Source organism: Polyodon spathula, chromosome 1 (genome assembly GCF_017654505.1).
Source record: "Polyodon spathula isolate WHYD16114869_AA chromosome 1, ASM1765450v1, whole genome shotgun sequence".
NCBI classification, from domain to species: domain Eukaryota; kingdom Metazoa; phylum Chordata; class Actinopteri; order Acipenseriformes; family Polyodontidae; genus Polyodon; species Polyodon spathula.
In genome coordinates this window covers 14,691,323-14,706,362 of record NC_054534.1, presented here as the reverse complement: position 1 = coordinate 14,706,362, position 15,040 = coordinate 14,691,323, and the positions used below count along the sequence as shown (strand labels likewise).

Below are 15,040 nucleotides of genomic sequence, written 5' to 3'. Positions count from 1 at the left end.
ACAAACAAAATAGTGCAATGAAAACAAAGGCTTCATCATGTTGGCCTTTTCTCCCGATTTGTTTTCAATATTATGCATTTACATTTACAACAAAATATGACTTCTCAACTTCCTAACAAGAATGTCCCTTTCTTTAAAAGCACACAATTTTCTGTCTTTAGTTTAATAATAAAGATTCAATGAACATAGCTTCTCCTATTGAAAATAATGAAAATGCTGTTTTTTTTGGAGAAAACAAACCCACAAAAAACCCCACTATCATATCAAAGTAATAAAACTGTGAATAATATTTTGGAGTTTACTGCATGTAACAAAAACTTTAAACTACAGTATCACAGAAGAATATGGTAAGTATTTGTTTCAACAGGTTATCAGTTCGTCCAAATTTAACTAACTTTAATATCATCAAGAACACACACACACACACACACACACACACACACACACACACACACATTATATATATATATATATATATATATATATATATATATATATATATATATATATATATATATATGCTATAAATGCTGTAACTTACTTTTGCCATACTTGGAATACACTTGCATATTTTCATCACAGGATCATAAGTAATCCCACTTGAACACTGAAAAGTAGGTTCATTATGATAAGATGTCTTTCACTTTTTCAATTTCAGAACCACCTGTTTAGAACTTTAAAATGGACCACAACATGTTTGTGTATGTTCAGGATCAATATTATTAATAATGTGTCATTTGTGTAACTACTCACACAAAACGCATTTATTTTCCAAGTACAGGACTAAACAGTTTTGGGAGGTATTGTCGCAAGTTGCTGAGGGAACTTGTGTCATAAACATCCAATTTTACAAGATTTCAGTAAAAGCCACCTGGCAACCACCACTATTGTATGAATACAAGTTTTCCCAAACAAAAGGACATGTGTCATTCAGAACACAAAAAGATGTTGGGAGCAGTGTCACATATGAAATCAGAAAAATTATCAAAACAACCATGACCATCAAAAATATGACGTATTATCTAACTGTTTAGATCAAGTAGTGCTGTAGTAAAAGTTAACACCATCCAACTGCATTCTCTCTTTTTTGTATAAATCTAAAACACTCAAGTTTTAGTCTGGCAATAAGTGGAAATAGCCAGGGTTAAACAAACGATGGCAGGCTTTTTACTACATGTGAAGCAAGGTACAGTTAGTTGGTTGTCAATCCATTTTAAACCCTGGATTAATGAAAGACGTTGCAGATGATCTACGCCTCTTGGCTGTGTAAATATGGAACATTTTTACAAGTTTTCTGTGGATTCTATGCCTTTGAGGACTTCATACAACTCAGTTGGGAGGATCACGTAGCTCTCTCCAGACACTGCATCTTTGTCCTTTTGAAAGTCACGGATGGCCTTAATTTTCTCCAGCTGCCTCTCCTGGCGCCGGCATTTCTGCTGCACGGTCTTGAGCTTTTTGCGCAGCTTATCTACCTGCTCCTCTAGCTGCTGGATCCTCTTCTTCTGCTGCACCGTGTCCTCCACAGTGTAGTTGTGATCACAGGAAATGGACTGGCTGGAGAGCAGTGGGTGCATCACCATCTGAACCATATGCTGGGGCTGGGGCTGGAGCTGCTCCTGCTGCTGCTGCTGCTCCGGGACAGAGGGTGGTTCTGGTGAGGGCGGTTCCTGAGGTTCTTGTGCTTTTTCCTAGAAATGAAAAAAAGTATGTCACTGGTAGTACTACGATAAGGATCCCTTACCACAGCTGTAAATTCATTCTGGGACAAATCCCGCATTATTTGAATTCACGTCGCAGCGTTTATTTTAAATTCAACTGCAGCGCTTATTCAAGGGCGGTGGTAATTAGAAGTACTATGGTGAGGGAAATAATAAGAAAGAAATGTCAATTCAACACCGAGGACATTGGTTTATTTTCCCATTCTTTTTTTAGAGCAGTCTGTAAGGGTCACAGGGCTGAACTCTTTAATATACGGTGCGTTTCTTTCTCTTCAACCAGCAAGACAACTAAACGCTCACGGTCTCCTGGTCCAAGCAGGGCTTCAGTGAAGAAGATGAGTTGATCCAGTGGCTATCCCCTAAAGTTTAAAACAGCAATGCCACAGCGAGAGCTACACGCCACGCCCCCCCCTCCGAACATCCTGCCTGGATCAGGATTCTGCAGCATCTCTTATTAGCCAAAAATACCATGTATACAACCAAAACAGAAATGCATTTAAGAAACTTAAATAACCATACAGCTCCTGCATTACAACTACAATGTATTACTTTTCATGCTAATTCATATATATATATATATATATATATATATATATATATATATATATATATATAGATTAGCATGAAAAGCAATACAAAGTAATACAGAATTGAAATGAGAGAGAAAGTGAAATATAAATGTATCTCCGTAGTTCTGACTGAAAAGTCAGAGCGCACGCCTCTCAGGAATGTTGAAAGAAAAATAGCTCCGATCCCTGTGCGACAGTCGTTGATATTGCCTGGGGTGGAAATGATGCCAGACACATACTGGTCTCTAAAAGTATCACCTTTGATATACGTGCTCAGGTAATTCGCGTTATAAGAGATATATCCCATTAGGTTACAATCATAACCCTGGTTCACTGAAATAGAGATTTGGTGCTACACATGAATCAGGGAACTGCTTGATAAAGTTGGTGCTGTTGCATCATACAAACTGCTTGCTTGTGCCACTCTGCAATCTACTTTATTTTGAAGAGAAATGCCCAAGTTTTAAAATTATACCCTACTTGCAGTGACACAACCAGGCTATCAATATGGTTTAACCCTTACAATGTGAGTTAGTAGTCAATAAAGTGCCAACCATTGGTGTGGGGGTATATTTCATGGCATTGGCTGTGAATGCCTACTTGTGCCACGCTGCAATCTACTTTACATTGAAGAGAAATGCTCACGCTTTAAAATGCTACCCTACTTGAGGTGGCACATCAAGTGATTTCCTCTCTAGAATATGAGCTAATATTCAATAGGTAACTGTGCGAATAAGTAACTAACTTCAGCCCTCGAATCGGGAATAAGTACCGAACTTCACCCGGTAACATGGCCTTACCTTCTCACTTGCTGTGCTAAAATAGAAGACCGAGGGCACTGCATTTTCTTTCAGGACTCTGTTGTTGCACTCTCGTTTGAAGCAGTCTTTTGTGAAATGCTGTGAACAGATATTGCTGTACTTCGTTGGCTTGAAGTTATTTCTACTCATTGCTGAAACCCATTTTTCACAAACGTCGGGGCGTGCAAGAGGAAACCTGGAGAATTAAAAAAAAAAAAAAAAAAAAAAAAAAAAAAAGTAACTAGACAAAGTCTGGATAGGTAGCATTCCTGGTACCAACTGAACAAACCCGATGTTTTAACAATAACATTCAAGCAAGGTGTAATAATTTCAAAGTGAACACAAGGAATTAATAAGTAAATATGAAAGTCATGCACCGGCACTATATTTTTAACATAAGGGTACAACTTATGTCGTATGTACAGAAACATAACATCTACCACTCTGTATATCCCATTTGTTACAAAATGAAAAGATGCCAACTTGGCAAGATGCTGCTGTGGCTTCTTCTGCATGCAAACACTACCACCCCGCCCCCTGAGTGCCGCTCAGAAAACCAGCAAGCGTCGTTGTACACGCTTTTGTTAAGTTTCGTACTAGTCCCATACATACTTGTTTATCCTCGTTCCACATCAACTATCCAGCCAATTGTTTACAATGTAATGCATAATCAATAGATACAACTTTGTAAAAAATAAACAAATAAATAAAAGAATTGGAAGAAAAAAACATGCACTGCCAGTCAGACCAACATACAAAAATACTAACAATTATCAAATAATGCATTAATTTACTCTGCTGGCCGATCCTTTGTGACGGTTAGCAATTTTGCCCTGCAAGTGAAACTTCCTTTACTGTTTTTTTTTTAGCAGACAGACGGACAATCCTAAGTTTTTTGTTTTGTTTTTTGTTCAAATACTCAATGTATCGCACGGAGCAGATGCATACAACAGTGTCAGCGTGTGGGATAACATTCGACTTACTTGTGAAAAGAAATGTTTTTGTCTTTGTGATATCTGTTTTTACATCCGTATGCGGAGCACGACTGGACCATTGTTGCACGATAATAAAAATATCAACAGATGAACAATTTGAAAGAGAACTAAGCTGGTTATTTATTTATTTATTTATAATATTCGTAAGATGAGCTCCCTCTCCAGTCTCCAAAATGGCTGCGGTGGCTTCACTCGTTGTCACATGATACTCAAGTTTGTCTCTGATTGGTCTACCTAGTCCCGAGAGTTTTCCTTTTAGTTTCTTACATTGTGACGCATCTGGATTGACAAAAACGTGGTAACGCAAAACGCAAAACACAAAAAAAATGAAAAACCAATTTGCGAAGGGAGTGTTTAAAATTTCAATATTTTTTTTACTTTGATTATTATAATAGAAAATGTTAGACATTGGCAAGTCTTGTTCAAATAGATACATTTTAAGCATTCATAGTTAGAAATTACAGTACATGTAACTATTATATTCATAGAAATATAATAGGAAAGGTGTACTGTACGATTTTTATCAGTGTATTTAACGAAGGTGCCTTAGCTTAATGTTTTGGGTTTTTTTTGTGTGTGCAGTGCTGGCAAGGTAAGGAGACTCAGGAGAGCCGGATGTTAGTAACACTGGGATTATTTAATGATCCCAAAATAGGTAATTATTAATTATGAAAGTAGTGGATAATGTACTTTAGAATTCAACCCCACCCTTTATTACCTTAATGATACAATGTCCTCAGCCGACCGTGTCCTTGCTTAGTTCAACTGTTCATTACTAATTTTTTAATTATTATTTTTTTTTCATTAAACTGTTATATGTACAGGACTTAAAGAAACATGTTTTTAAAAAAGAAATACATCTGATACCAGACACGTCTTTTTGCATATCTTACTCAGGTAAGCTTTCACATCCTAGATCATTTCACCTGGACAGTAAAATTGTCCAACCCCCACCAACAACTGTAATTCCCCAAAAAGCTGCTTCCTATAGTGGCTGACATGCTTTTCAGCTTTGCTCCAAAATGGACATAGGTCTAGGAAATGAAACCGTAACAGTAAAAGTAAGGCTGAAAGTAAGGCATGGAAACTAAGAAGATCCTAGCATGGTAAAAAAACAAAAAAAAAAACCAACAAAAAACAAACAAACAAACAAAAAGAACAACATCTACTGTAACATATGCATTTTTCAAAACTGCATACATGAGATCTACATAAGACAAGCAAGCTTTATATCATGTTTAAGAACAAAATATTTACAATTATTCAATAGGAAATACAAAAGGTGTTGTCTAACAATAAATAATGGCACATTGAGGTACAAAACCTCTTCCTTTAAGTATATAATATTGGAACCATCATCTTGGAGAAGGTTCCCATTACTAAGATACAATTTAATCTTCACAGGGAGGCAGCATAAAAGCTACTTAAAGTCATCGAGGAATGTGTTTTCCATAGCTATTCAAAGATAGCCAAATTACTTTATATTGTGTATTAAAAAAAAAAAAAAAGTGGGCCTTTTTTTAACACAAACAAAGTTGCATTTCTAAACACTAGGGCCAGCAGGTGTTAATTATGTTTTGATGCAAAAACCTAGAATTAAATACTTGTGTTTTAAAAATAGCGACAGTTTCTGAACCTGCAACTTTCTGTTTACCTAAATTGCTCTCTTTTGTGGTATGAACAGGAAATACAGTGGCTGCTTTAAACAGGAAACACAATGGAGAACTATCACGCAGTATATCATGAACATTAACAACAAGCCAAGTGCCTACTAACTACCTAGACTGGAGAGGTGCTTTGACTATTGGAGATACTGTGTGGCATGATCTCATTGGCCTAAAGGGCACAAGTTACAGTTCTGAATCACGTTCTATTTTTTTCATTTAGAAAGGATAATTTGATTGTTAGAGAATCATGCTACTTGACCCACATCTGAGTGACTGTTCATCTTTCGGTGTGAGAAGGTAAATATTTATACATTAAAACAGTAGAATATTCTACCTTTATACTTGCATGAAAGAAAAGTAGTAACCTTAATTTTGCTTCTGTACTCATTACAAGCAATATATGTTTGTTTAAATAAAACACTAAAATAGTACAGAATATCTACCCATATATTTATCTTTAATTTCTGTCTGCGTTAACATTACTCTTTCACATCTGTTTTCCAACTACACACAAACCTAATGTAAATGTACCTATTCAACAAACAAGGCAACAGCTCAGCTAAAGATTATGATTGATTAAGTGATGATATTAATTAGATATTGGTATTTGTTACAATACTGTGAGCCAGAATCTCGCCTGTGGGATGTTGGGATCAGGGGGTATCCAAGGTTTGCATGAGTGAAAAGGGGTGTAATCTTGCCCCTAGAATCATGGCAAACATCCCATCAGTTAACACATGTTAATGATGTATCTTTTGATAGGTAAACAAAGATAAATAAAAATAAAGAGTAAAAAAGAGGGTTTGTCAGATAAAAGTTAAAGTAGTTAATATGGTCTTTTGTTCAAATTATGTGAACTGGTTAAGTAATGATATTAATGTTGTGTCTTTTCTTAAACCTTTCCTTCACCAATTGATCCAGTCATTCTAGCTTACTGTCTGAGTATATATTTAAAGTGGGATTGATAATATTGCAACATTGTGATGCATTAAACTAATACCTCAACCTTGGGAACACAAGCCAACATTTTTCTGTGGACAGTTTCAAGTAATTTTGCTCATCTGAAGGAAATTAATACAGAACATGCTTGCTTTGTAAATATATTTTTTAATGTCACTGTGGAAGGGTGGTGGGTAATTCACTGACTCAGGAGACAGACAGGTGAACTTGAAAACATCGCACAGGTGCCCAGTTGGACGACTGCAGCCCTCTTTCTGCAGCCTGTGCCTGTGAACACGCCAGCAGAGTCAGCACAGATCTCTCCCTGTTACATATCCTTCCCCTCAGAATGACACCACCGGTTCATTCGAAAATCTTACACCCCCATGCCTTCCCGAGAGAAAAAGTCTGTGTTTTGATGCAGCTTTCCTGCTCGGTGGACTACCCTGAAGGCATAGGGCTGCAAGGCCAAGTACCACCGTGTGATTCTGGCGTTGCTATCTTTCATCCGGTGAAGCCATGCTAAGGGGGCATGATCTGTAACCAGGGTGAAGTGTCGCCCCAGGAGGTAGTACCGGAGTGACTCGACTGCCCATTTTACCGCGAGACACTCCTTCTTGATGGTGCTATAATTTTTCTTGCGGGGAAGGAGCTTCCTGCTGATGTACAGGACTGGGTGCTCGCTTCCCCGAACCTCCTGAGACAACACTGCCCCGAGACCTGTCTCTGACGCATCCGTCTGCAGGGTGAACCTCTTACCAAAATCCGGGCTGCATAGTACTGGCTTACTACACAGCCTCCGCTTCAAGGCGAGAAAGGCCCTCTGGCACGACTCCGTCCACTGAAACCGTATTTGGGGCAGCCTTCCGGGTGAGGTCTGTCAAGGGAGCAGCGAGCGTAGCGAAGCTCGGGATGAACTTTCTATAATAGCCCGCTAGTCCCAAGAAAGAGCGCACCGGGTTTTGATTGTAGGAACCGGCCAGTCAGCCAAGGCTTTCACCTTAGCAACTAGCGGTCTGATCTGGCCGCCCCCTACTCGATACCCCAAATACTCCGACTCACTCTTCCCAATGGCACACTTCTTTGGGTTAGCAGTGAGCCCCACCTCCCACAAGGATTGCAGCACTGCCACCACCTTACACAGATGACTCGGCCAATCCTCACTGTGGATAACCACGTCATCTATGTAAGCAGCGGCGTACTGCTGATCCATCATCGGCTGGAAAGTGGCGGGGGCTCCGTGCAATCCAAAGGGCATGGTCCTGAATTGGTACAACCCGAAGGGAGTCGAAAACGCCATCCTCTCTCTAGATTCCAGGGTCAGGGGTATCTGCCAGTACCCCTTCGTTAAATCCAGTGTCGTCATAAAATGAGCTGTGCCTAGACGCTCCAGCAACTCATCTACCCGGGGCATCGGATAAGCGTCAAACTTCGATTTCTCATTGATTCGTCTGAAATCAATGCAAAATCAAGTTGACCCGTCTGGCTTATCGACTAACACGACCGGACTGTTCCAGTCACTTTGGGACTCTTCTATTACCCCCAGTCTCAGCATTTCGTCAATTTCCGCTTTTATTACCTGTCTTTTACGCTCAGGTATACGGTACGGCCTCTGGCGAACTAGCGCCCCCGGCTCAATATCAATGTGATGATGGGCTACTCTAGTCTGCCCCGGGACGGGAGAGAACACGTCAGGAAACTCCGCCACCAGACCGTGAGCCTGACATTTCTGCGTTGGTGTCAGATTCTCAGCAATCTGTACCGATCCTTTTCTTGCCAACACAGAAAGATCAGGTCCCAGGTCCGTGACGTCATCTGCATGAGCAACTAACAACGCCTCTGGTTGCAACCAAGGCTTTAAGAGATTGATATGATAAATGTGTTTCTCTCTCCATTGCTCCGGCTGGCAGATCTCATAGTCCACCTTCCCAACCTGGTGTGTAACCTCAAAGGTCCTTGCCACTTAACCAAGAGTTTCGACTCAGAACTGGGTAATAATAGAAGTACCTTATCCCCCGGCTGAAATGTGCGCAACCGGGCTCCTCGGTTATATTGGGTCTCCTGTCTGTGCTGTGCCTGCTGCAAATTGTCATGCGCCCATTTCCCAACAGACTCAAGCCATTTGCGCAGGTCCAACACATACCGGACGGTATTGGTCGAATTGTCCTGCTGCTCCTCCCACATCTCTCTGACCAGATCGAGCACGCCCCGGGGTCTCTGCCCATACAACAGCTCGAATGGTGAAAACCCCATAGAAGCCTGGGGAACCTCTCTGATCGCAAAGAGAAGGGGAGGAATCAGCTCGTCCCAGTAACGCACATCACTACGAATAAATCTGCGCAACATGTTCTTAAGGGTCTTATTAAAGCGTTCCACCATACCGTAGGTCTGAGGACGAAACACGGAGGTCCTAATGGTCTTAATTCCCAAAAGCTTACATGTTCCGTGGATTAGCCGGGACAGAAAATTGGTGCCTTGATTGGTGTTGTGTGAAATTTAATTACTTTAAATTTAAAAGGAAGTTGATGTGGAGGTAAATAAGACAATTACTTCACAGAGTAATTTCAAAAGGTCCTTTATTATTTCACACACACACACACAGTTACATACACAGATGCTATACTGCGAATAACGATATCCCTAACGGGACACAACCCAACAAGGTTACATACAAAGATTATATTAATCACAGATCAATACAATCCATGAGACGCAACTGAACTAATTCTTACCCTTCCAAGCAGATCGGGAGAGCCCTTCGACCCTGGTAAGAGAAAGCAGCTGTCTCCAGAAAATACCGAGCAGGACTGCGCGCTAATCCACACGGCTGACTCTCATCAGAGCAGGGGAGAACCCCGTCCTTTTATAACTTACCAAGTTAGGCTTCTGCGTGTGAGAGAGTAATTGGCCAGATCACTCCCTCGAGGCTCGGCCCTCTGAATAAACCATCCCTTTCCCAAGAACATTCTGACAAAAACAAGTTATATAAGCATGACAAAAACAAGTTATATAAAATACGGGTTATTATAGGGCAAGGGCACAGATGAACTCGAACGCATTTCTAGAACTTTCTAGAACACACTTTTTTTTATTACAATCGATTAGTATCTCCTTGGGAATCCCCACCCGGGAGAAAACCTTCACAAGCTCATTGGCAACAGACCTAGCGGACATAGATCGGAGGGGAATTGCCTCTGGATAACGCATAGCGTAATCCAGAATGACAAGTAGGTGGGTGTATCCTGCCGCACTCCTTTCTAGTGGCCCAACTATGTCCATCCCAATACGCTCAAAAGGAGCTTCCACTAGGGGCAAAGGCACCAGTGGGGCTCGTGGAACAGCTCTAGGGCTGGCCTTCTGACATTCCCCACAACGCTCACAAAACCGCTTAACATCGCCATCCAGCCCCAGCCAGAAGAACCGTGACACAAGCCTTGCTTTAGTTTTATCCCTTCCCAAATGACCAGACAGGGGAATAGCATGAGCCAGCTGCAACAAATCCTCCTTAAAGGGCTGAGGAATGAACAACTGATGATGCACTTCACCGGTCTGGGGTAATTTATCAACACGGTACAGCAAGTCTCGATCAATTTCAAAGTGGGGGTACGTGGCGGCGCGTCTGGGCTCGACCACCCAACCATTAACCACAGCTGCTTGGTCAAAGAGCCTGCCCAGCACGTTGTCACGCCCTTGCTTGAGTCGGAAGTCACGGGAGCGAGCTAAGAAATCAGCTCCCATGGCTTCCAACTCGGGATAGGGTCGGTTCCGAGCAGAGGCAGCTGAGCCAGACCCCTGCGCTGGCTCCCTGACCTCCCCCCCGGACTCTTCACCAACCGCCCCCACCTGAAACTTCTCCGACTCCCTCCATTGCCAGCCCTCATTCTTAGCGATCCGGCGCTCCCGTTTAGTTTTACGGGGTTTAAATCTATGGCAAAACCATTCTGGATCGCGAAAGGGAAAAATCTCTCCAATTACTTCCTCTTTCTTAGCCAATAAAGAGGACGGGGCTGTCAGAGCAGCCACCCAAACTTTAAACTGCTCACAGTCCCGTCCCAGAACTACTGGTACCAGGAATCGAGGACATAATCCTACCTGCACCTGCGTCACCTGCTGGCCAATAGTCATACACACATTGATCTTGGGATAAGAGCGGACATCCCCATGAATACATTTAATATGCACCCGTCCCAATATGCATTTATGCCCCGGTGAGATTAGGCTCTCCTGTACTAGAGACTGACTACACCCTGAGTCCAGGAGAGCCTGGGTTTTTGTACCATCCACTGTCACAGGAATAACAAAACCTGGGTGCTGAAGTGACTGAGGTAATTGAACGCGCCTACCTGGTCGGCTGAAGTCACACTCCATCACGGGGCAGTCCCGAGCGAGGTGGCCCATCTCCCTGCACGTCCAACACCTCCTCCCCTCCCCGAAGTTTTGGCAAAAGGGGGAAACACTGGAGCCATAAAAGGGGCTCACCGATAAGGCGTCCGCAGCGAGACCCCGGTCCGACACTGCAACAGCCCATGGGTATCCCCACCCTGCCCCAGTTCTCGGGCCGGGAGCTCCTGCCGACACCCCCCGACCAAATACTGGACTACCCTTTCCCCCCAGTCCCTTCGCCCTTTCCGGGGCCAGTTGAGGGGACGATCCAGTAGCCGCACTCCTCCCGAGCAGTTTCGCAGGCGTTGGTTCCACTGCCTGGTACTGCTCGGCAAGTTCGACCACCCGGTCCAGCGTGTCTGATGCCTGCCGCTGGACCCACAGCCGAGGTCCCGGGGCTAGACACTCCAGGAAGCGCTCCACCACGATCATCTCCACCACCCTGGCTTTGGTGTTCAGATCCGGGTTCAACCAACCCAGGGCGTAATCCTTCAGACGGTGGACGATGGCTCGTGGGTGCTCCCCTGCCGCAAACTGCTCATCTCGGAATTTCTTCCGATACCCCTCCGGTGTGGCCCCCACGCGATTAAGGATGATGGTTTTGAACGTGGGATAATCCATCATCCGATCCGGGGACAGCATTCTTGCCGCTGCTTGCGCCTCCCCCGTGAGCTGAGGAAGCAGGTAACTAGCCCATTGGGCTGGACCCCACCCGGCCGAGGTCGCCATGGCTTCAAACACCTCTAAATACGCGTCGGGTCGATCCTCAGCTGTCATTTTTGTGGGGCGTTGTAACTGGGGGTCTGGAGCTGCGGGTCTAGCCGCCCCCTGCACTGCTGCGGTGAGCGTCTGGTGCAGGAGGTCCATCATCGCAGCAAACCGTGTAGCATCCATGGCTCGTCTGCTCCTTCTGTGGATGCACTGCTTGGGGCAATGCCAGTGAATCCCACTACTGACACCACGTGTGGAAGGGGTGTGGGTAATTCACTGACCAGGAGACAGACAGGTGTAATTGAAAACACCACACAGGTGCCCAGTTTTATTTCAGGGGCATGTTGGGTTTCTTTAGCCCGCAGAGGGCGCTGTTGGTCAGTGGTCTGCTTACCAACATGGTAAACAGAACCAATTTATAGGGCTAACAATCTCCCAAGACGCGCCTCTCAGCCATTCAGAGAGGGGGAAAGTCCACACACCCACTTTCCCACCTCCCCGTGTCACTACCATGACTCACAGGCGGTTGTTGGATGACTGCTACCCTCTTCCTGCATCCCGTGAACACGCCAGCAGAGTCAGCACAGATCTCCCCCTGCTACAGTTACTTATAGTTGCCTCGAAAGTTCCCTGAAAGTTGTCCGGTGTTATATTCCCCTAATTCCATTCATCAGTACACTTTAATAAGTGGGGTGACAATGAATAGTTACATGAAATATAATGTACAGTACATCAGTTTGAGATGGCACTAGGCTAAAGGTTATGAAAACACTAGCAGGTACTAGTTCAAACAAGTTGAGGTTGATGTTCAGGTCAATTAAGGTCAAATCTTTCTTGTAAGTTGGCATTTAGAACACAGAAACCCACCCCAGATAACTTCAACCACACACATTATTGTTATTGAATTTGTTTTTAAATTATTAAAACAAGGTATTGGAATGGCATCTACCCACATAGACCAAGCATTAACAAATGTTATATTATATTAGTTATTTAATTAAACAAGCTATAAATTCTATTTTTACATACTCAATGTTGAATTTCTTCCAGTCTAATTAAGTGTTTTTATTTTGTAGTAATACTAAAAGAAACATATAATACACAATGACTAATGTTTCCACTATAATGTTGACGCATTGAGAAAGTTGAAACGTTAGTCAAAACATTGGCCAATTAAGTTTCTTTTAGTATTACTACATATAGCACTATTGAGTGCATTATAGCTTTTTCTTCAGTGATTTACTCTGGTTTATTTGCTGTGGTTTGTAGTAAATAACATATGGGTGTTCTTGTCTGTGTATGCAGGCGGGTATCATTTTATACTAATTATGTAAAGGTGAACGCTGGTATTTTTGTTTTGTGTGTTTACAGTGTCTTGCGAAAGTATTGACCCCCCTTGGCATTTTTCCTATTTTGTTGCCTTACAACCTGGAATTAAAATTGATTTTTTGGGGGGTTTGTATCATTTGATTTACACAACATGCCTACCACTTTGAAGATGCAAAATATTTGTTATTGTGTAACAAACAAGAAATAAGACAAAAAAAACAGAAAACTTGAGCGTGCATAAGTATCCCCCCCCCCCGCAGTCAATACTTTGTAGAGCCACCTTTTGCAGCAATTACAGCTGCAAGTCTCTTAGGGTATGTAGCTATAAGCTTGACACATCTAGCCACTGGGATTTTTGCCCATTATTCAAGGCAAAACTGCTCCAGCTCCTTCAAGTTGGATGGGTTCTGCTGGTGTACAGCAATCTTTAAGTCATACCACCGATTCTCAATTGGATTGAGGTCTGGGCTTTGACTAGGCCATCCCAAGACATTTAAATGTTTCCCCTTAAACCACTCGAGTGTTGCTTTAGCAGTATGCTTAGGGTCATAGTCCTGCTGGAAGGTGAACCTCCGTCCCAGTCTCAAATCTCTGGAAGACTGAAACAGGTTTCCCTCAAGAATTTCCCTGTATTTAACGCCATCCATCATTCCTTCAATTCTGACCAGTTTCCCAGTCCCTGCCGATGAAAAACATCCCCACAGCATGATGCTGCTCTCGGGGTGATGACAGGTGTTGGGTTTGCGGCAGACATAGCGTTTTCCTTGATGGCCAAAAAGCTCAATTTTAGTCTCATCTGACCAGAGTACCTTCTTCCATATGTTTGGGGAGTCTCCCACATGCCTTTTGGCGTGTTTGCTTATTTTTTTCTTTAAGCAATGGCTTTTTTTCTGGCCACTCTTCCGTAAAGCTCAGCTCTGTGGAGTGTACGGCTTAAAGTGGTCCTATCGACAGATACTCCAATCTCCGCTGTGGTGCTTTGCAGCTCCTTCAGGGTTATCTTTGGTCTCTTTGTTGCCTCTCTGATTAATGCCCTCCTTGCCTGGTCTGTGAGTTTTGGTGGGCGGCCCTCTCTTGCCAGGTTTGTTGTGGTGCCATATTCTTTCCATTTTTTAATAATGGCTTTAATGGTGCTCCGTGGGATGTTCAAAGTTTTGCATATTTTTTTATAACCCAACCCTGATCTGTACTTCTCCACAACTTTGTTCCTGACCTGTTTGGAGAGCTCCTTGGTCTTCATGGTGCCGCTTGCTTGGTGGTGCCCCTTGCTTAGTGGTGTTGCAGACTCTGGGGCCTTTCAGAACAGGTGTATATATACTGAGATCATGTGACAGATCATGTGACACTTAGATTGCACACAGGTGGACTTTATTTAACTAATTATGTGACTTCGGAAGGTAATTGGTTGCACCTGATCTTATTTAGAGGCTTAATAGCAAAGGGGGTGAATACATATGCACCCACCACTTTTCGGTTGTTTATTTTTTAGAATTTTTTTAAACAAGTTATTTTTTTCATTTCACTTCAGCAATTTGGACTATTTTGTGTATGTCCATTACATGAAATCCAAATAAAAATCAATTTTAATTCTAGGTTGTAAGCAACAAAATAGGAAAAATGCCAAGGGGGGTCAATACTTTCTCAAGCCACTGTATTTATGCAGGACAGTTGGTGCACAATTTAATGACACTATTATTCCAGACAGCCATCCAGGCTAATTTACAGCAGGCCTCTGATTCTGGAGTCATGCACATTGTGACCCGGGTAGCCAGAACCTGGTTCGGGACTGTGGCAAAGTGGTGTTGTCCGGTTTCGTGCTGTCCTCTGGCAACTGCTCTGGAACTGTGTTAACTGTCTGGTAACGTACAAGACAAGATGAGACAGTTACAAACAAACAAAAACACAACACTGACAATGTTTTATAAC

General features: G+C 42.7%; 1 protein-coding gene across 1 annotated transcript; it reads right to left on the bottom strand.

The window, feature by feature from the left end:
* Nucleotides 1-536: 536 nt before the first annotated feature.
* On the bottom strand, nucleotides 537-4,252 carry LOC121330824 (THAP domain-containing protein 1-like). Its single transcript, XM_041277696.1, has 3 exons — nucleotides 4,074-4,252; nucleotides 3,091-3,286; nucleotides 537-1,691 (listed from the first exon to the last, which is right to left on the bottom strand). Exons 1-3 carry the CDS (start codon nucleotides 4,142-4,144, stop codon nucleotides 1,284-1,286), a joined length of 675 nt encoding a protein of 224 aa, XP_041133630.1. The 5' UTR covers nucleotides 4,145-4,252; the 3' UTR covers nucleotides 537-1,283.
* Nucleotides 4,253-15,040: the final 10,788 nt, after the last annotated feature.